The sequence below is a fragment of the Phyllobates terribilis genome, unplaced genomic scaffold (assembly GCF_046119375.1).
Source record: "Phyllobates terribilis strain yellow unplaced genomic scaffold, ASM4611937v1 Scaffold_1__5_contigs__length_1240528914, whole genome shotgun sequence".
NCBI lineage: Eukaryota > Metazoa > Chordata > Amphibia > Anura > Dendrobatidae > Phyllobates > Phyllobates terribilis.
This window is the reverse complement of record NW_027362761.1, coordinates 855,800,154-855,823,460: the sequence shown is the minus strand read 5'-3', so window position 1 is coordinate 855,823,460 and position 23,307 is coordinate 855,800,154. Positions and strand designations below refer to the sequence as shown.

General features: G+C 44.3%; 1 protein-coding gene across 2 annotated transcripts in view; it reads right to left on the bottom strand.

Annotated features, from left to right (window-relative positions):
• Positions 1–23,307, bottom strand: part of LOC141153639 (venom factor-like) — a 302,324-nt gene that overhangs the window by 119,777 nt on the left and 159,240 nt on the right. For both annotated transcript variants that reach the window (XM_073638632.1, XM_073638641.1), the window contains 8 exons: positions 13,302–13,356; positions 10,600–10,762; positions 8,958–9,041; positions 7,076–7,229; positions 6,693–6,862; positions 5,790–5,948; positions 5,254–5,313; positions 1,519–1,600 (listed from right to left, as the gene is read on the bottom strand). In XM_073638632.1, coding sequence (XP_073494733.1) covers positions 1,519–1,600; positions 5,254–5,313; positions 5,790–5,948; positions 6,693–6,862; positions 7,076–7,229; positions 8,958–9,041; positions 10,600–10,762; positions 13,302–13,356 — 927 coding nt within the window. The remainder of the gene's footprint in view (positions 1–1,518; positions 1,601–5,253; positions 5,314–5,789; positions 5,949–6,692; positions 6,863–7,075; positions 7,230–8,957; positions 9,042–10,599; positions 10,763–13,301; positions 13,357–23,307) is intronic.

Here is a 23,307-nt window from a genome sequence, read left to right as displayed (position 1 = left end):
AACAACACTTCCAAAAATGCCATCAAGCTAACTCTCTTCAAAAGGGACTTTTAAAGTTAGTGGCCCTCATCCTACACAAACGCCTTACTGCAGCCATATGTAGGGGAGATGGCCCTGGTCCTATACACTGACTACAAGATTTTTTGAGCCATGGAGACAGGTGATGCAGCAACTTCAAAAGAGAGAGCCATAAGCATGTGTGTCCAACTCGCCACCACTTCTCAGCTAGATAGCATCACTGAACCTGCTGAATAAGGGAGGTCACCAAACTAGTGGAGACCCATGGTGCATGACCCATGTTACCTTGTAAAAGACACTAAGCAACTAGAAAACAGATGATTCCAGCTCTGATGTATGTGCATTAGTGAACATGGCATACTCCTGTACATTGAGCCTGTATGGCAATAAACAGAGGCCATACAGCTCCATAGTACAAAACCGAATAGACTTTGTACACTACAGTAAAGCTCCATCGTGCTTGGAGACATTTCCCCTTCAGTCAGGATCCAATGGAACATGCCACAATTTTCTTTCTGTTAAATTCCATTTAAAAAAATCCTGTATCTCTCTGTATGAATTTACAGGAATATGAAGGTCCAGGAGGCTCATAATCCTCTACAGAAACACTAAGGGTATGTTCACACAGTGCTTTTTTGCAGCGTTGTTTTCCACATGAAAAACAGTGTTGACAAAAAAATTAAAATACTGCGTACATTACATTAATTTTTTATATGTTTTTTATGCATTCAATTGAATATTTATTATTTATTTTGCTTTGCTTATATAGCATCATTAATTCCACAGCGTTTTATAGACATCATCATTTCTGTCCCCATTTGGGTTCATAATCTTATTCCCTATCAGTATGTCTTTGGAGTGTGGGAAGAAACCGGAGGAAACCCACACAAACACGGGGAGAACATACAAACTCCTTGCAGAGGTAGTCCTTGGTGGGATTTGAACCCAATGCTGCAAGGCTGCAGTGCTAACCACTGAGCCATCGTGCTGCCCTGGTTTAAAAACAAGAAAAAAAACCCTGAAGAAATAAAAATTCTTAAAGAAATAACAAGTTGCAGAAAAACAAAAAACATTCCAGTATTTTAAAGCAATATGTTACGGATAACATACAGAAGCGTTTACCAAGTTACAAGTTGGTATACGTAAAAAATGAAAGCAAAAAAAAAGCAAAAGACTTATATAATTAGTTACATGTCTCAGCAATACTACGCTATGGAAAACCGGTAATGTCAGCCTACAGTAGTGTCACAATAGTCTGACAATTTTTATTTTCAGAACATTAGTAATGAACAACCCTACACACAAGCGCCATATTTATGCCTTGTGTTGGGGAACATAATACAGACTACTCTGGTCTTCTACATCTATAGTAGGGTATAGTGTATAGCAGCGTGGCTGTTGGTAAATGTGCCTGGTGTGCCACTGTAGATAGTAACCCAAGCTAACATGAATGGTATTTCAGTACCGACTTCATGGGGAAGGTATTACCCCAGAGCTTACCATGTGATGTCACCTTTGCCTCCAATGAAAATCCATTGCATTGGTGTTCAGCATTCAGTAAGGCTTGATAAACTGTCATTACCTAAAAATCAAACACAAATAATAGTTTCCTAACATAAAAATTGACCCATCGGTTTTGTTAAATGATCTCCTTGCATACTCAATAATGGACGCAACATGCAAAGTCACTTTGTGATGGGAATTAGCTGATGTCCATTCTCTTATAGAATGTAACAGCAAACACCTTCAGAAGATACAGTGATAAAGGGGAATTAGCCATCAAATTAAGCTTTATTTTATGGCCCTACATATCAAGTGAATATGAGCTTTTCTGCAGTATATGGCAGTGGCTACTAAGTAGAATCATTTATAAGAGTCATTGCTTTATTTTTTTTTATTGCATGTTGTTTTTGTCCTATTACCCCTCATAAAAATATTTGTGTTACAACTATGTATTAGTAAAAAAAATGTAAAATTCCATTTTCACAACACAATGCAAGAAATGTCTAAGAAACACCTGTGGGGTCAAAATATTAAACTCTTAGGTTATGTGCCCACGATGCAGAAATGCTCCGGATTTTTCCTGAGCGTTTCTGCATCTCCCTGGCAGAAAAAACGCATGCGGATTGTACATGCGGATTGTACATGCGGATTGTACATGCGTTTTCCTGCCAGGGACATGCGGATGTGAAGCGTTCTTCACATGCATTTCCACATGCGGGTTGTTAAGCGCTTTCCAAGCGATTTTAGCATCACTTGGAAAGTGCTTGTCAACTTGGTCACACTATATAAATCCATGCAAACTGCATGGATTTATATAGTGTGACCTGAGAGAATGTCAAAAAATAAAAAATAAATCTATACTTACCTTCCGATGGCCCGCGCAGTCTTGCTTCGCTCCGTCCTGGCTTGCCGGCAGCTCGCGATACACTGAAGAACCTGCCGGCACATGACTATGACGTCAGCACAGGTCCTTCAGTCCACCGTGAGTTGCCGGCAAGTGAAGACAAAGAGACCGGGGGCTGTCAGAAGGTAAATATAACATTTATTTTTTATTTTATTCTTTTTTTCACAGGTACTATGGTACCCGGGTCCGGAGGAGAGTCTCCTCTCCTCCACACCCGGGTACCATCCGCACACTGGAACGCATGGATTCCGCATGCACAGATGCAGTGATGCGGAATCCATGCGTTCCAATGAAAGTCAATGGCGGCGAAAACGCAGCACTTCCGCAAAATAATTGGTAGTGCTGCGTTTTTTTCCACAATGATAACCCGCAGCGGAAATTTCCGCAGCATGTGCACAGCACATGCGGATTATCATTGGGGAACATGGTAGGCCTTCTACCATGCATTTTTTAAGCATTTCTGCAGCGTTTTTGCCGCTGCGGAAAAGCTTAAAAAACGCACCGTGGGCACACAGCCTTAGAAGTATTCTTTAATGGGTGTATTTCCAAAATGGTGTCCTTCTATGGTTGTTTCTTATGTGTGGCACCCCAAGGCCAATATAAACATTAAAATCCTTTGCTATATTTTTGTATACTTTGACTTGTTTTTGCAAGACATTGATCTTTTCTTTGAACTTTATGGACTATATGCTTCACAACCCCAAAATGTTAGTAAACTGGAATCCATTGAGTTGGCTAGAAAGCTATACCAGAAGACATGCTTCCTTTGAGCTCCCATTATTATCTAGCAATTTACTGTACCTTACAAACTCGCTGTAATTCTTACTTTAGCACCATAGTACATACAGTGGGGAAAATAAGTAGCGTATGCAGGTTTATGAGTAGAAAGAAATGGCAGCATAGGAGGTAGAGTGGTTTTAGAATGCTACATTTTCTATGGTTGCTGGATGTTCATAAGGTTGGGGGTTTGGTTAGGTTGGGGGAGGGAACAGGGTTGGAAAGGGTCAGTACAAGATAGTTGACTTGCATTTATAAAGTCCAGATGGAATCTGAAGGGAATGTGAGTTCCTAGTAAATGTAGATCTATATTTGACACAGTCTGAGACATACACCCCCCTCATACTGTGTACTTAAGCAAGCCCATGACCCCCGATGGGGTACTTTTGATTGAAAAACCATGGATGAGTCACCATGCTACAGTATGTATTTGGGTAATAAAGGGTGTAAATTGTGTAATATGTTTTACTGTTCTATCCCATTTGAATGGCATTATACTGACAAAGGAGGACAATACGTCTGTATTCTAGGGCAGATAGCTAAAGTTTCATGTTGGCCAATAGCCTAATATGTGCCACCTCCCTTTGATAGGGCAAATCTTCAAAGGGTTCTGAAGTTTGCCTCTCAAGCTCCTCCGGCAACCTGAATAATATTAGAGGACTGTAACACCTTAACAACCAACCATATGCTTTTTTTTTTGCTGATAATAAGGGGCCTTAATCCTCAGCACGGCCTTTCTATGGCACTGAGAAAATAAGGAAATAGTGCTCCCCAATCTGCAAAAATGTAGCAGGAGTCCAAAGTGAATACTTCTGCCTCATTATAATGAATGGTTCTGTCAGGGGTTTCGTCTCAATCTTATTTTAGGGGATCGTGACAGAAACTCTGATGTAAGAGCTCAAGATAAATGTAGAGCACAGGATACATGTGAACCTAGCCTTAAAAGTGATAGAAAAAATGTTATGTACCCCAAAATGCTATATATAAAAACTTCTACTCATCCTGCAAAAACAGGTTCTTATTCAGGTCCTTTATCTGTCATAAGCCCCTTCCTGGTATAATATCTCCCATCCAGGGCCCCTTCCTGGGATAATGTCTCCCATCCAGGGCCCCTTCCTGGGATAATGTCTCCCATCCAGGGCCCCTTCCTGGGATAAGGTGTCTAATTCTGGGCCCCTTCCAGCAATAATCCATGTTTTCCATTGCAACACATTTTTCTCTCATTTTTTCTCAGATCTTCTCTAACACATTTTTTTAAAAAAAGAGAAGATTCTTATTACCATCCTCCACTTCCACGATGCGTGGTATCCTCTTCTATAGCCAGCCCAGGAACTGGCAGCTGACTTCAGCTTGCCTGCCATGGCGCATGATGTCACTGCAATGCACCACCCATGATGGGTAGTTGACGTCAGCTTCCGGCCTCTAATTGGCCGGCGGCATGTATTGCAGTGCTCGGAGCTGGCAGGCCCCCTGGCTGCACTGGCAGCAGATCCGCAACTGCTTTCTACAAGCTAATGATGTCTCCTTTATGTCCCACCCACAAGCTCCTTTCCAACAGAAAGAATCAGCCAAGGGTGCTCCCTCCACTTCAGCAGATGAGGCCACACAGAGGGCACAGTGTGGACATGACTGCATTACTGTGATGCGGCCTCGACGGCATATACAGTATTCACAATGTAAGGTGCAGTGCCGGCCGCCCAGAGGCCCTAATCAGATCAGATGCTTGGGGAAATAGAGGGGCATATACCCCCCGTCCCTGAGGGCAGCTATATAGGTCTTTGATTTTGTATAGTGATTATTTTCTAGTAACAGTCTTGTCATCTGCTGAGGTTCCCTGTTACTCACTATGATCAGAGAGTGTAAAAGTATACAGGGTTCCTTAGATTAGAGACCCACTGAGATGTGTTCGCCCTGCCTGCGCTGAACTCTCAGCTATGCCTCTGCATATCATGAACAATGGGAAGGTGACAAGCTTCAAATACACACAACACTTTTCATTTTAATATGTGGAGCAGTATGGTCGTTGCACAAGTAAAATAAATGTAACTTACCGTTATTGTACCTTTTCCAGTTCCTCTCACCTCAATATTAAAATTTTTATTTGCTGGAATCTGAGGAAGTTAAATGGCGTTTATAAATGACAAGAAGATTTTATTTTGCAATTATTGTCATAGATCTCTGAAATATACATAATACACATAAGCCCGCAGATGTCACCACGGATTTTACCCAAAAGAAAGAGTCAATGTGTGGTATTGTGCCAAAATCACATTTCACAATAAGAGTGAACTATACAATCCTTATTGAGGACACGACACCAGTGAAGACATATTCACAGAATGGGATTATATTTGTAAGTTTTATTTTTTCTTTCACTTTATTATATTTTTAGCACTTTCAACCTTCATTTTGTGAATGTATTCACAAGTCATAACTAATTTATGCAATCTCTGCTTTTCCATTCTACTTCTAATGTCATTATGACATAACTTTTTGAGTGTTTTAGTAAGTGCCAAAAACAATATTAATATGTATACTTTCTGAGAGTACATAAGATATACAGTATAAGAAAAGATCCATCCCTTACCTTGCTTGTCCTTTCCAAGTACATATTAGAATTTTGGATATTATATGTAATTGGTCTTTCTTTTCCCTCTACAACAAGTTGGACATCTAGATTGACAGCTTCGGGATCGCTGGTATCCATTTGGTATTGTGCCAGGGCTTGCAGTGCAATTACAGTAGCCTAAAATGTAAAACCTGCATTTGCATATGAAATAAAACATGGCATACATTTTGTGGCTCTATATTTATTGTCAAAGTAAAACTAAAGGGGGTATTCAGCCTGAGAAAAAAAGTTGTTTAATGTATTTCAAGTGAATATAGCGGAAACTTCCTATTAAAAAAGGAAAGTTCTGATGAATATATTCATTAAAATAATGCATGTAGTTTATAAAGAGGCCTTTACCCAATGCTGTGGCCGACATCCCACCACTGACCCTCTTTATGAGCACTGCACTGTACAAAATCTCTTAAAGGACCAGTACATGGCCAAGTTCCACCTTACCCTCACCTATAACCAAGGAATAGGGTTGCTATGTTTGTTACATTTGGATTTGACCTGGACTGTAATTTGCTGCCTCCCTTGACCTATATGGGTGTTATCAGAGGCAGACCATCCATTGGTGCAACCTGTGCAGCTTTACAGGGGCCCAAGAGGTAAGGGGTTAACTACTAAAACAGGTGGAATAGTGCATTATAATGAGCTGGTGAACTGCCAAGGGCCCATATATTGTTCTTGCACAGGGGTCCCTACTGTGTCTGTGTCCGCCCCTGTGTATTAGCATATAGATTGCACCACAACTATACAATTATAGGGATTCCCTGTGTTAAAATGTAGGCAAGTTTGAGACTATGCGGAAACATTTTTTGGATCACTCTATACTAAGTTAAAAAAACGGGGAAATTAAAACTTATTGTATTGCACTACCTGTGTCGACTTGTATCCGCCACCAAAATCTCTTTGTTTCACAAGCCAGTCTGCAATTTTATGGGCTTCTTCAAATTTCCTGAGTTTTAACTTTTGAAGAAGGGCGTAGCCGGTGGCCTCCACAGTAAATAAAGAATTCATCGAATTCTCAACTGGCCAGTGGGTCCCATCTTTAGAAAGAGAAATCACACTAGCATACAGAAATGCAGAAAAGGAGCAGAAAACTAAGATAAATCACCATCATCATTTTAAATATTGCTCAAATATATATATATATATATATATATATATATATATATATACTGTTAGATTGAAACGTTGTAAGACTTTTTGTCCAACAGAATATTAAAATAGAAACACAAAATTGACAATAAAATGCTTACCTTCACTTGCAAAAAAATCAATATTATCTTTGTGTTCAGTGTTTCCTACTAAAGAAAGAGCATAAGAGGTTATAACAGTACTATACGTATGTTGTAAATTTGGAAGTTCGGCTGCCAGATATTTTTCAGCTTTTTTTACAGCCTCTTTAATTTCCTAGAAAAAAAAATCAAAAACATTTTTGTGTATTTAAAAAAAAACAACAATTATAAATTTTACCGTTTTAGGGGATAATTTAGGGGATAGTAAGAGGATCTGTCAGCATCCCTGGCATGTCTGTTCTAGTAAATAAATGCATTATGCCTGAAGTAACAGCTCTGGATCATCTCTTCTGACAACTGCTTATAGTGATGTTTCTCTTTTATTTCTTCTTGAATTTTATTAATAAATTGACTACTGGCCGCGACCATTAGCGACTTGTCCCTACACAATCTGACACTGTCCAATTAGCGCTGACCATGTCAGACTATGTAGAGAAACACCCATCTAGGCCCCATCAACACATCCATGTGAAATTTCCAAGTGCTGTCCAATTTTTTTATTGCACACATTGCGTAGAATGGAAGCATTCAGACATCCGTTAAAAAATCAATAATCCAAGAATGAGAACTGTGCAGCTCAGAGCATGTCCTATTCTCATCTGATTTTGAGGATCAGAATCGGCCATTACTTAATGAGTCTGTAAGGTGTTCGATAAAAAAAATAAGTCAACACATGAACATTTCGCACAAATGTGTGGAGGAGGCTGGATTCACATGTCCATTATATACAGCCCATAATACTCAACCAACCTTGGGTCTCCTGAGCTTTACTGAGAGGCAGTTAGTTCGGGTCAGAAAACCCCAGCTGGGTATTGTGGTCCAAGCATGGAAGGTATATTATACATGTATAAATCTGGCCTAAGACAGGGACTGTGCCTCTATCAGGCATATACTTTATGTTTAGGAGGTATGCAACTGACACTGGCCACAGTCAGGTTGGAAGCCTAGGCATCTACCCACCATTGGGACCCTTTGTAATAAACACATACTGAATGGTGTATGTTTTTGCAGAGGCCCTCTATAAAGAAAACGCTGTCTGATGCACTTTCTATAGAGTTAAATATAGAATTAAATGCTATGCAGACACATACTATACTGGTCAGAAAAAAGGCCAAAAGAACAAACTTTTGGCTCCCTCTTATGCTTGGGGGCCTATGGGAACATTAAAAAACTCCCAACGTGCACAGACCTCTTGAATGAGGCTGTTCACAGTTCAATCAATAAATTCAACTATTTTAGATATGTTTTCAAAAATTATGAGATGTTATAACAAACATTTAAGCTCGACCTGACACCACTTTGGCATGTCTGGTTCAGTAAATACATGTATTCCACATCAAATAGCAATTCTAGAGTGTCTTTTTTATAATTCTGTATTGTGATGTTCATTTGTTTTTTATCCTAGATATTTATGAGTAAATTGACAACTGGGTGTCACCATTCCTCTTGTTAAAGGGGCATATGCCTACACAGACTGGTGCAAGCAGCAATGATTGGACAGTATGAGACTGTGCAAGGAAACACCATACATTGGTAATGTCCTGTTGTAAAGTTGTTCATAATTATCTAGTTAGATTAAGTGAGAATCGGTACAACACAGAGTACTAGGAGATGCTCCAGAATTGTTATATTATGGGGAATACAATTATTTACTAACCTGCGTATCACGAGAGATGACAGGACCGCTTTGAGAAATGGTCATAAATTTAGAAGGATTTATGGAACTGTGGAAATTATTTTTTAGCTGATATTCGTGATTACATGTTATACACTATTTGGAGAATTAATTAAACCTTGCACTGTATAATTAGTCACAGCCATTTTACATATAACCCGTACTTACTAAATGATCACACTTGTTTCCTAATTCAACTAATGCAATAAGTACAAATGCTGTAAGTGAGGACTCGGACCCTGTATATCCACCCTAGAAAGACAAGAACACAACATGCTTTTGGTAAAAGTGTATCACTTGAAAGAGGGTTATCCAGCTTAAAAAAATGTTGATCAAAGAGAAAAGACCAGGAAATGAAGCTTGAGAAAGGTAATTTGCATATTTCCGGGGCATTCTGGGAAAAGCTAGTTGCCGCGAATTTGAAGATCTTTGGGTACAGCTGAATTGGGCAGCATGAGGAAATCGTCTCCCATCTCTACTGCTTACAGATTCCCTTTAACACTGGCTATCAGAGCTGTCCCTGGCTGACTTTTCCCTGTGCTTCTTGAGGTGATTGACAGATTCCTTGCTATGGGAGAGGCCTGTATATCACCTGCAGTGATGCTGAGAAAAGTTGGTCGGGGACTAGTTTTGTGTCAGGCTATGGTCCTCAACCGGATCTTCCAACTACTGTATATGTTCTCTGAAACGCCAGAGCATTTAAGAGAAATGTATACCTACTGTAGGCTATGATTCATGCTGCTCAGCATGAATCGGGTGACAGGATCCTTTAATATCATATTGGAGAGCATATGCTTTGATGGCTTTTTATTGTATTCCATTACAATGGTCCAGGGAGTCAAAAAAAAAACCACAAATTCTGCCATTTCAAAAAAGTGGAGGATTAAAATTGTAAACTTTTTTTTCATTATTATCTATTTTTGTTTTAGTTTCCTTGTAGAATTATGTCTTCTATATACTGCAATATTACTATAGTATATTGTGAAAATGACATTCTACGATATCAGCCATGGACTAAGATGGCAGCCACGAGGGCCGTCGGCGGCCAATGGTGCCATGACAACCCATCAGTACCCCACGGTCATGTCAATTAAATACCGGTATAGGTAACTGACAGCGGCAGTGATCGCAGCATCTACCCCAAAATAGTATAAATAAAAGCATCATCACACCATGCAAAAAGCAAGCCCTCCCCCAGCTCCATCGACCAAAAAATGAAAATGTTATGGGTCTCGAAAAATAGTGACACAAGCAAAAAATGTTTTCACCATTTTAACCACTTACATAAAGAAAAAAACCAATGCATGTTTGTTATTGCTGTGATCGTACTGATCTGGAGAATCATATTACAAAGTTATTTTTACTGCATAATAAACTTTCTAAAAACAAAACAAAAAAAAAACTATTTCACAAGTTCGCTCAATTTTTCCCTGTTTTCCAATACATTGTTTGGTAAAAAGAATAGTGTCAAAAGTACAACTCGTCCCACAGAAAACAAGCCTTCACACGGCTTTATCAATGGAAAAATAAAACCATTTTGGCTCTTGGATAAAGGAGAGTGCAAAAAAAGAAAAATCTCCATTTCGGGAACAGGTTAAAGCAGAGTCTTGATTCTTTGCCATTGGCAACTTCTACACTTTACCCTAGCACTAGATGTTGATAAATCACCCCAATGTTTTCCTGACGGAAGTTCACTTTGGGTGTTTTTTTGTTTTTTTACACAAAAAAATTCACACACATTTGGCAGCCTACATCTCAACACATAGGTTTTGTTTAGCATTTATTTCTTCAGCCCTGGTCAATGTCTTACCTGCATTGATTTTGCATACACAGTTCCAGGCTCCATAAATTCACCATTTTGTTTTTGATTACTGACCAGCCATTTGGAACTTTTACATAGCATGTCTTTATCAACATCCAGTAAACTTGCATTTGAAGCCATTGAAAATATTTTTACTACATATGCGGTTAACCTGGAAGAAAAAGAAATGATGATTCCAGAACATCGTGTGTTCTGGAGCTGTGCTCGTACAGTCCGCAGAGTGTATCCCATGTCACATACAACTGACTCTCTGCGGCAATGGCCAGAATTAGGATAACATTGGCCCAAGACATTTAATTCCTCAGATACCATAGTAATTACTGACCCCGTAAACAAGTACCCCCATAACAAGTTAGTAAGGAAGTTGGTGGCCTAAAAATAATGTCAAGGTCTGCCATGTGTCCAGAATCTATAATGTTGGGGCTATATGGTGACTCTGTCCACAACCAGAGTTAGCTAAGGGTTGCCGCTACATCGCAAAATATAAGTGAATGTGTGGCACCCCAGGGGTCTGGTTGCCACAGTAATAGAAATATTACGTCTGAGAGCAAGTGGGAGGTTTCTCTGGTCAGGAGCCCTAAGCATGCAACACCGCCTGCCCAGACCTGGGAGGGGAGGAATCTGCCCTTATAAACTGGGTCTGGGGCGGGATTAGGACAGTCAGAGCCTGGAGAGGGAAAGTGTCAGCAAGGAGCTCTGTAGGAGTAGTAGCAGAAGACCAGGGGCTGGAAGCTGAGCAGAGCTCGCCCTGGCACAAGAAACCAAGTACCGGACACCGGAGTCCGAGGCTGTGGGGACTGATATCCACCCAGCAGCAGAAACTAGCCGGCAGGGGATTCCAGTTCCTCTGGCCATAGAAGCCCGGAGGCTCAGTCACAAGGAAGGGACCAGCACCGCCATCCAGGAGCGGAGGCTAACAGAAGGCCCCAAGTCACCAGCCATATGGGTGAGCACCACACGGTATACTCAGGGACGTGGGCTACTTCTACCCGCTTACAGCAAGGTAGCCAGAAAGAGTGCAGATAGACGGGGAGGCCTACAACTCCACCTGGCCAGGGGAACTCCTGTTTGCTCGCAGACTGACCAGGCCCCTTATGTTAGCCAGTACTCCCGGGAGGGTCTGCCTTAACATCACCAGTAAAGACCCTGAACTGCACTGCAAAGACTCTGAGTCGTTCCTGCTTCATCGCCGCACCAGCACTACTAGTGCTGGGACTGCCGTGCACTATCACCCTCACCATCAACTACACTGCCCTGGGGCTCCACTCTTCCCGTGGGGAGTCACACTACCTCAGCTGCACACACCATCAGCCCCAGCGGTCTGCCTTGCAGCGGCGGTCCGCGCTGACCGCAATCCACGGGTGGCGTAGTCGGACAATTAACTTAAAACCCCCACAAAATACTGCCATCGGCCTGACCATCCTGAGCCACGGGACCGGGTCGCCGCCACGGAGACTACAAACCCCAGCATCCCCCAGAGACCTGGTTCCGGGTAACCCACTCCACGTGTACGCGGGGCCCAGGGGGCAAGTCAAATGGTGTCGCTTTGCACTACAATTGCGACAAGTAAGTTGCAAAATATCCAACGCAGTCATGGCTTGGTCATAGTACCCTTGGTGGTAGCAATCTGACCCCATTAACTTGTATTGTACTGCGCAGCAACACTTAGCAAGTCCAATCGCATAAAGACACGCTCATGCTCTTACAAACTGATTTATAATTTAAAAAACTATTCATATCTGGTGTCACCATATCCTTAGCAAACTATAATAAAAAATTACAAGTTATTTTTTTTATCTTGGTGTTAGTTGTAAAAAGAAAACTTAAAAATCAGTGCCAGAATAGCTTTTTTATCCCACTTCTGAAAACAGTAATAGAAATGAATCAGAACTATTAGAAAACAATCACTGAGCTGCACAAATAAAGGGCCCGATTCACCAAAGCTTTTACACCAGAATGCTAAAGCGTAATTCCCTGGAGGCAGACTAGGAAAGATCCTACTCTAGAACAGACATCTTTTCAGCTCATTTACATATAAGAAAAACGTAGATTTCTCAGGAACCATTTATCGGATTGCAGATATCAAAGTATCATTTCATTCAACTTTTTATAAACTACATGCCCATATAGACGGCTTAGGAAGGTTTGTTCTACTAACAGAATGCCCTTTAAATACATACGTCTTACTAAATGCCTTAGTCCCGCAAGGGGACTAGAATATGCAACATCTGTCACGATACCAAAGTTCACTAGTTATCGCATTCACTAGTTACTAGCTACATGAGAATGAGGTCACATTACAACCCCAAGAGTACTGCGACTGAGACAAGCAAGTCGCAAGAAGTTCAACTGTGTTGGATTTTCTTCTGACTTCTTTGCCACAGTTGCAGTACCTTTGGAGTCACAATGCAATCACAAAAGCACTGTATCAAAAATAACTCTGGACCAAGCAATTGCAAAGGGAGCTCAGCTAAACAGTAAGCCACAGCAGATGACAGGGTACAACTCCAGTGCCACCACATTCTGGTAACCTACCTGTATGTCTTCCTGATGGCTAGTTTACTTTTCATCAGCACAAACATGATGTACGTCAATATACGGCAGTGGGTTATAAAATACAATCGATAGCAGTGCTGTGCATAATAGAAAACCAAAGCTGAATAGAAAAAAGCTAAAAATTCAGTTCTTACCATGTGCTTTTCTGAAAAGAATCCCCAGATAAATGAGATAATTGTTTCAGATATCCTGTTTGAAAGGGAAACACGTATTATAGGTTGTCTATTAAACATATTACTCCATCATTGACACAACTCCAAATTCTTATATACTGCAGTTTAGCTCATACAGAGACCTTGCAACCAATTTAACCCCTTCACCACCCAGCCTATTTTTACCTTCCTGACCAGGACAATTTTTCTCAATTCTGAACAGTGTCAGTTTATGAGGTTATAACTCTGGAACGCCTCAGCATATCCCAATGATTCTGATTTTTCATGACATGTTGTACTTCATGTTAGTGGTAAATTTTGGTCAATATGATTTATGTTTATTTATGAAAGAATCAACAATTTGACAAAAAAATTTGAAAATTTTGCAATTTTCAAACTTAATTTTTATGCTCTTAAGCCAGATAGTTATACCACACAAAATAGTTAACAAATAACATTTACCACACGTCTACTTCACATTAGCATCATTTTTTAAATATAATTTCTTTTTTGTTACGAAGTTATAAGAGTTAAAAGTTTATGAGCAATTTCTAATTTTTCCAACAAAATTTACAAAACCAATTTTTTTAGGGACCACATCCTATTTGAAGTGACTTTAAGGGGTCTATTTAACAGAAATTATCTGAAAGTGGCACTATTTTAAAAACTACACCCCTAAAAGTGCTTAAAACCGCATTTAAAAAGTTTATTAACCATTCACAGAAAATAAAGCAATGTTAAAGGAAAAAATGAAAATGTTACTTTTTCCTACAAAAATATTGCTTTAGCACCAAATTTTGCATTTTAAAAAGGATAACAGGAGATAATGGACCATACAATTTGTTGTGCAATTTCTCTTCAGTACGCAGATACCCCATATGTGGTGGAAAACTACTGTTTGGGCGCACGGCAGGGCTTGGAAGGGAAGGCGTACCATTCAACTTTTGGAGCGCAAAATTGGATGGAATAGATGGCAGACACCATGACGCATTTGAAGAGCCGCTGATGTTCCTAAACAGTGAAACCCCCCCACAAGTTACCGCATTTTGCAAACTACATCCCTCAAGAATTGTATCTAGAGGTGTTGTGAGCACGTTCAACCCACAGGTGTTTCTCAGAATTTTATAAAATTGACCCATCAAAATGAAAAAATATTTTTTTCCCACAAAAATATTGATTTAGCCCCAAACTTTTCATTTTCACAAAAGTAACGGAGAAAATGGACCCCAAAATTGGTTTCTCCTGAGTACGCCAATTTCCCATATGTGGTGGAAAATTACTGTTTGGGTGCACGGCAGGGCTCTGAAGGGAAGGAGTGCCAGTTGAATTCTGGAGTGCAATTTTGGGTGGAATAGATAGCAGATGCCATGTTACATTTGAAGAGCCCATGACATGCCAAAACAGCAGAACCCCGCCCCCCCACAAGTGATCCTATTTTGTAAACAACACCTCTTGAGGAATTCATCTAGGGGTGTAGTGAGCGCTTTTAACCCTCAGGCACTTCACAGAATTGTATAACATTGGTCTGAATCAATGAATCAATCGAAAATTAATATTTTTTCCACTAAAATGTTGCTTTGGCCTCAAGTTTTCAATTTTCACAAAGGATAATAGGAGAAAATGAACAGTAAAATTTGTTAAACGATTTCTTCTGAGTACACCAATACCTCTTATGTGGTCAAAAACTAGTTTTGAGGCACAGTGCAAAGCTCAGAAGGGAAGGAGCGCCATATTGGAGTTCATATTCTGCTGGAATGGTTTGAGGGTGCCATGTCACATTGGCTTATGGCACCCTGAGGTGCCTGAGGTGCCATAACAGCAGAACCCCCTCATAAATGATCTCATTTTACAAGCTACTAGTGTTGAGCATTCCGATACTGAAATATCGGGTATCGGCCGATATTCGCGGTATCGGAATTCCGATACTTAATTCCGATACTTTTGCAATATCGTATACCGGAATCGGAAGTTCCCATAATGCAATGAGCCATTTTCATTTTATTCAGCCAATGAGGATCCTAAGAAGTGTGGGCACATCCTGTTAGGCATGTAGGCATCTTAACTAATGGCATGGCTGTGATTGGCTGCTGAAATGATGTCATGATGCACTATAAAAGCCGCCGCCGCCGCCATTTTGAGCTCACTCTGCTGTGAATTCAGTTAGGGATAGGATGCTGTTGTTCTGAGGGACAGTTTTAGCTACCTATTTGGTCTATTCTGCTTTACCCAAGCTACTTTATAAATCGCTGTGCCTTGCAGTGCTAGTGCACAGTTCTCTGTGCTGTTCACCGCTTTCTGCAAGGTCTGTGTGTGTGAGTGCAGCTCACCCTGTAGTGTGTGCTTCAGCCACGTCTGGTTATAGTGCACTCAGTGTGTGTCACTGCCTCATACATTGTCCTTTTTTGCCAATTCATAATTTTTCCTGATATCTCCTATTAGTGTGGTGGTTCCATCCGTATTCAGCTAAATTTGTTCCAAACACACTATATAGGAGTAGATAGAGAAATTTTTTTGGTCTTGCAGCGCTAGTGCACAGTGCTCTGCATCTGTACTGTTCACCGCTGTCTGCAAGGTCTGGTGTGTGAGTGCAGCTCACCCTGTAGTGTGTGCTTCAACCACGTCTGGTTGTAGTGCACTCAGTGTGTGTCACTGCCTCATACATTGTCCTTTTTTGCCAATTCATAATTTTTCCTGATTTCTCCTATTAGTGTGGTGGTTCCATTCGTATTCAGCTAAATTGGTTCCAAACACACTATATAGGAGTAGTTAGAGGAGCCTTTCTGCAGCATTGGGCCCTGCAGCCCCAGCCAGATTAGTATTAGCCTATTTTTTGCAGCCTCATCTATTGCATTGTAGGTTACCTTCCTACATTGTAATAGCTACAAAAAGTTTGTGAAACTATCGTTATTACATCTTTAGGCACATCCAGTGTCTTTTTGTGACAAAAAAAAACTAAATAAAGTTCACCAAACACTCCACTTTACAGTTGTGTAGGCCACATTAGCTCATATTAAAGTCTAGTCCACACTTTATAAAATTAGTGTTTCTTATACCTGTTAGCAGCTGTTCAGGAATAAGCACACTAAGCCCTTAGTACTTTTCTGCCTATCTTTATCAGTCTACCAAGATGAAGAAGGCAGGGAGTAAGGCATGTGGTCGTGGGCGTGGGCGTGGAGTTTCTGCAGGGAGAGGACGTGAGGATTCTGTGCCTGCAGGGAGAGGACGTGGGGATTCTGTGCCTGCTGCGGGCACCAGTGACTCAGCATCCCCCAGTTTTACCAGGGAACAATCCTTTATGCGCAGCTTTGTAGGAGCTAGCCGTACCCCACTGCTGCGGGAGGACCAAATTGAAGCCGTTGTCGGATGGATGGCAGCTAATGCATCGACTTCAATTAGTTCCAGATCCTCTCAGGTCCTGAGCACTGAAGAGCACCCATCTGTCTCTTCACCACCTGCCAAATTGCCCAGGCAGTCAGAGAGCCCTGGACAGGAGCCATCTCTACTTCTGTTCTCTGAATCTCTTGGCTTGGAAAGAGGGGGCCAGCCAAGCAGAATTCGAGAATTTGAAGAAGAGGTAGTATGCAGTGATGCGCAACCGTTTTGTCTCTCTGAATCTGAAGAGGCGGGTGGGCCAGTGCCTATGGTCAGCAGCACACCTCAGTACGCATCTGATGATGAGACTCAGGTGCCACTTTCTGGTGCGTACTGTGCTGTCGAGACTACCCAGGAGAAGCAGTTGTTTGAAGAGGGTGGTGTAGATGATGAGGTCCTTGACCCATCATGGCGTGAGGGACAGGAAGGTGGTGGGAGCAGCTCTGAGGAAGAGATTCCCCGAACAGCCCAAAAAGGAGGGAGAGGGAGGGGGCAGACTTGGTTGCCTGTAGCCTCCACTTCGGCACCCATTAGGAGCATGGCTCTTCCAAAATCCAAAGCGGGCGCTCCCAAGACTTGCAGTGCCTGGTCCTTTTTTGACACAGTTGCAGATGACATTTGCTTTGTCAAATGCAAGCTGTGTAATCAGAAGGTGAAAAGAGGGAAAAGTGTCAGCAACCTCAATACCACAAATATGTGGAAACATGTGCGGACCAAGCACGTGGTGGAGTTACAAAAACACACTGAAGACCTAGGCCAACCTACAGCGCCACCTACCACCTCTTCAGCTCGTGTTGTAGCCTCTTCCTCCAGCTCACACACAGCTGGTTCGGCTTCCTCACAGGATCACCATGGAAGAATCTCTGGCACTGTTGTACAGAGACACAGTGTAATTCCACCCACAGCACCACTTTCCCAGTCATCCTCACACTCCCAGGCCAGTCTACAGCCATCATTAGCACAGGCATGGGAGAAAAGGCGCCCATACTCGGCAAACCACCCCCAAGCACAGGCTCTGAATGCTGGCATTGCTAAACTACTGGCCCTTGAAATGCTATCATTCAGGCTGGTGGAGACTGACACATTCCGTAACTTTATAGCATTGGCAGTCCCACAATACAACGTGCCCAGCCGATTTTATTTCAGCAGGCAAGCCGTCCCTGCCCTGCAACATCATGTGGAGGGAAAAATTAAACATGCGCTACAAAACGCCGTCAGTAGCAAAGTCCACCTGATCACCGATGCGTGGACCAGTAAGCATGGACAGGGACGATACCTTTCCCTCACTGCCCATTGGGTAAATGTTGTGGAGCCGGGTACAGATCTTGAGAGTGGCGCTGTACGTGTTCTGCCAACTCCAAGGATTGCAGGAATCCAGTCTGTACACATTGACTCCTCCTCATACTCCAGTTCCTCTGAATCAGCGCTGCAGGAGCCGTCACGGTCTACCTCCACATCGACCCGTGAACGGTTACCTGTTATGATGACCGATATGAGCACAGCCGTGGCCAAACGTCAACAGGCCGTATTAAAATTAATTTCTTTGGGGAATCGAAGCCACACAGCGCAGGAGCTCTGGAATGCCATCAAGCAGCAGAGCGACGTGTGGTTTGTGCCAGCGAATCTCCAGCCAGGCATGGTAGTGTGTGACAATGGCCGAAATCTGGTGGCAGCTCTGGGCCTAGGCAACCTCACTCACATCCCATGTCTGGCACATGTGCTCAACTTGGTCGTGCAGAGTTTTTTGAGGGACTATCCGGATCTTGATGCACTGCTTCACAAGGTCCGCATAGAGTGCGCTCACTTGCGGCGTTCCAGCAATGCAAGATCACGCATTGAGCTCTGCAGCGCCGATTACGTCTTCCGGAACATCGCATCATATGTGACCTACCCACCAGGTGGAATTCAACGTTACATATGTTGGAGAGGTTGTGTGAGCAGCAGGCAGCAGTAATGGAGTACCAGCTGCAGCAGGCGCAAACAAGTCGCAGTGCGCGCCGTTCACACTTCACCACCACTGAGTGGGCCTATATGAAGGACATTTGCCACGTTTTGCGTGCCTTCGATTATTCCACGCGGATGGCGAGTGCAGATGATGCACTAGTCAGCATGACTATCCCCCTTATCTGCCTGCTTGAAAAAACACTGCAAGCACTAAGGGACGAGGTTTTGGAAGAGGTGGAGGATGAGGAGTCACAAATGCCATCTGCTTCTCTACAGTCTGCGCAACGTGGTTCCTCACAAAGGCCTAGGCAGGGGGACACTTTGTGAGGAGGATGAGGAGGAGTCAATGGATGAGGAAGACATCTGTCCAGAGGAGGGAGGTACACAATGCTCTAGTAGTCAGTATCTAGAGCGAGGGTGGGGTGATGCAGAGCAGGCAGAGATCACGCCTCAAGCAGGGGACAGCGTTTCTTGGCCAGTTGGCAGTCTGCAGCACATGGTTGATTTCATGCTGCAGTGCCTGAGAAACGACCGCCGCATCGCCCACATTCTCAACACGGCTGATTATTGGGTGTCCACCCTCCTAGATCCTCGCTACCGGGACAACTTACAAAGCCTCATAACACCGTTGAACCGGGAGCGTAAAATGCGGGAGTACCAAGACGCACTGGTGCATTCCATCATGTTCTCCATTCCAACCGAGAGCAGTGCTGCTAGTGCTTTACAAAGCAGCTCAGTGCGTCGAGGCAGTGGAGGAAGCTCTGCACAAAGAGGGAGCAGAAGCAGCGCCTCAGCACAAGGCAAGACCAGTATGGCCGAAATGTGGCAAAGTTTTGTGTCCCCCGCCGCCACAAATGTCTACACCATCACAGACGGCTCCAGTCAGCAGGAGGCAACGTTTCCGTCAGATGGTGACAGACTACATGTCTTGCCCTTTTAGTGTACTCCCAGACGGCTCTTCTCCCTTCAAGTTTTGGGTCTGTAAGCTAGATACATGGCCAGAGCTAGGTCAGTATGCATTGGAGGTGCTAGCTTGCCCTGCTGCTAGTGTATTATCGGAACGCGTCTTTAGTGCCGCAGGTGGTGTACTAACAGACCGTCGCATGCGACTATCCTCCGATAACGTTGACCGGCTTACTTTTCTCAAAATGAACAAGGCCTGGATCTCTCATGAATTTGCCAGTCCTCTTCCAGAATAAATAATTGTTGGCAAAAGTATCCAGGTCTCCTGTTCTGTTCATGTTTCTACCACCTGAACTGTAATCCCTGAGCTCCAACACTGCCAGTTGGCGCTTGGAAGTGCCGTCTGCACAGTCAACACTTGCTGCCGTGTCATTGGGGTTCAGTAACGTCAGCTGTTCCCCGGCTGTGCGGACGGCAATTTCTCCTGCTCTGTCCACATCCACTGTACTACTGATTTAAAACCTCCTCCAAATACACCTCTGGCTCCTCTGTTTTCAGTATTATCCCTGAGCTCCAACACCGCCAATTGGCGCTCGGAAGTGCCGTCTGCACAGTCAACACTTGCTGCCATGTTATTGGGGTTCGGTAACGTCAGCTGTTCCCCTGCTGTGCGGACGGCAATTTCTCCTGCTCTGTCCACATCCACTGTACTACTAATTTAAAACCTCCTCCAATTACACCTCTGGCTCCTCTGTTTTTAGTATTTACCCTGGGCTCCAATACCGCTAGTTGCTGCTCAGAAGTGCCGTCTGCACAGTCAACGCTTGCTCCAGTGTTATTGGGGTTCAGTAACGTCAGCTGTTCCCCTGCTGTGTGTCCGGCAAATTCTCCTGCTTTGTCCACATCCACTGTACTACTGATTTAAAACTTGCTCCAATTACACCTCTGGCTCCACTCTGTTTTTAGTATTTACCCTGGGTTCCAGCACCGCCAGCTGGTTCTCGGTAGTTCCATTTGCTCTTGTACCTTCTACTACCCATCCGGGTTCCAGTACCGTCAGCTGGTTCTCGGCAGTGCCTTTGGATTAGGTGCCTCCTTCTCGGTATCCAAGTTCCACCAACGTCTGCTGGTTCTTGGTAGTGCTTTCTGGCACAGGTACCTCCTGCTTAGTAACCGAGTTCCAGTACCGTCAGCTGGTCTACGGCAGTTCCATTGGCTCTTGTACCTTCTGCTACCCATCCGGGTTCCAGTACCGTCAGCTGGTCCTCGGTAGTTCCATTTGCTCTTGTACCTTCTACTACCCATCCGGGTTCCAGTACCGTCAGCTGGTTCTCGGCAGTGACTTTGGCACGGGTACTCCCTCCTGCCCAGCCTGGCTCCAGCACGCCAGCTGTTTCCGGGTAGTGTCAACGTCACTTTGCCTCCAATGCGTTGTCCTGTCGTGTTGCGGTCGGGTTAGCCGACTCTATGGTGCCTGCAGTTTAGGTGACTCCTATGTGGGCTGCGGGATCAGGCAATGAAGGCTGGTTCCATAGTGCCAATAGGACAAGCACCCCCTGTAGGACTGTGGGTTTTGGTAACTGCGGCCGGCTCGCGGCCTTGAACTTTTTTTTACATGGGTACCTTCTGCTACCCATCCGGGTTCCAGTACCGTCAGCTGGTTCTCGGCAGTGCCTTTGGATTAGGTGCCTCCTTCTCGGTATCCAAGTTCCACCAACGTCTGCTGGTCCTTGGTAGTGCTTTCTGGCACAGGTACCTCCTGCTTAGCAACCGAGTTCCAGTACCGTCAGCTGGTCTTCGGCAGTTCCATTGGCTCTTGTACCTTCTACTACCCATCCGGGTTCCAGTACCGTCAGCTGGTTCTCGGCAGTGTCTTTGGCACGGGTACTCCCTCCTGCCCAGCCTGGTTCCAGCACGCCAGCTGTTTCTGGGTAGTGTCAACGTCACTTTGCCTCCAATGCGTTGTCCTGTCGTGTTGCGGTCGGGTTAGCCGACTCTATGGTGCCTGCAGTTTAGGTGACTCCTATGTGGGCTGCAGGATCTGGCAATGAAGGCTGGTTCCATAGTGCCTATAGGACAAGCACCCCCTGTAGGACTGTGGGTTTTGGTAACTGCGGCCGGCTCGCGGCCTTGAACTTTTTTTTACATGGGTACCTTCTGCTACCCATCCGGGTTCCAGTACCGTCAGCTGGTTCTCGGCAGTGCCTTTGGATTAGGTGCCTCCTTCTCGGTATCCAAGTTCCACCAACGTCTGCTGGTCCTTGGTAGTGCTTTCTGGCACAGGTACCTCCTGCTTAGTAACCGAGTTTCAGTACCGTCAGCTGGTCTTCGGCAGTTCCATTGGCTCTTGTACCTTCTGCTACCCATCCAGGTTCCAGTACCATCAGCTGGTCCTCGGTAGTTCCATTTGCTCTTGTACCTTCTACTACCCATCCTGGTTCCAGTACCGTCAGCTGGTTCTCGGCAGTGACTTTGGCACGGGTACTCCCTCCTGCCCAGCCTGGTTCCAGCACGCCAGCTGTTTCCGGGTAGTGTCAACGTCACTTTGCCTCCAATGCATTGTCCTGTCGTGTTGCGGTCGGGTTAGCCGACTCTATGGTGCCTGCAGTTTAGGTGACTCCTATGTGGGCTGCGGGATCTGGCAATGAAGGCTGGTTCCATAGTGCCAATAGGACAAGCACCCCCTGTAGGACTGTGGGTTTTGGTAACTGCGGCCGGCTCGCGGCCTTGAACTTTTTTTTACATGGGTAACTTCTGCTACCCATCCGGGTTCCAGTACCATCAGCTGGTTCTCGGCAGTGCCTTTGGATTAGGTGCCTCCTTCTCGGTATCCAAGTTCCACCAACGTCTGCTGGTCCTTGGTAGTGCTTTCTGGCACAGGTACCTCCTGCTTAGTAACCGAGTTCCAGTACCGTCAGCTGGTCTTCGGCAGTTCCATTGGCTCTTGTACCTTCTGCTACCCATCCGGGTTCCAGTACCGTCAGCTGGTCCTCGGTAGTTCCATTTGCTCTTGTACCTTCTACTACCCATCCGGGTTCCAGTACCGTCAGCTGGTTCTCGGCAGTGACTTTGGCACGGGTACTCCCTCCTGCCCAGCCTGGTTCCAGCACGCCAGCTGTTTCCGGGTAGTGTCAACGTCACTTTGCCTCCAATGCGTTGTCCTGTCGTGTTGCGGTCGGGTTAGCCGACTCTATGGTGCCTGCAGTTTAGGTGACTCCTATGTGGGCTGCGGGATCAGGCAATGAAGGCTGGTTCCATAGTGCCAATAGGACAAGCACCCCCTGTAGGACTGTGGGTTTTGGTAACTGCGGCCGGCTCGCGGCCTTGAACTTTTTTTTACATGGGTACCTTCTGCTACCCATCCGGGTTCCAGTACCGTCAGCTGGTTCTCGGCAGTGCCTTTGGATTAGGTGCCTCCTTCTCGGTATCCAAGTTCCACCAACGTCTGCTGGTCCTTGGTAGTGCTTTCTGGCACAGGTACCTCCTGCTTAGTAACCGAGTTCCAGTACCGTCAGCTGGTCTTCGGCAGTTCCATTGGCTCTTGTACCTTCTACTACCCATCCGGGTTCCAGTACCGTCAGCTGGTTCTCGGCAGTGTCTTTGGCACGGGTACTCCCTCCTGCCCAGCCTGGTTCCAGCACGCCAGCTGTTTCCGGGTAGTGTCAACGTCACTTTGCCTCCAATGCGTTGTCCTGTCGTGTTGCGGTCGGGTTAGCCGACTCTATGGTGCCTGCAGTTTAGGTGACTCCTATGTGGGCTGCGGGATCTG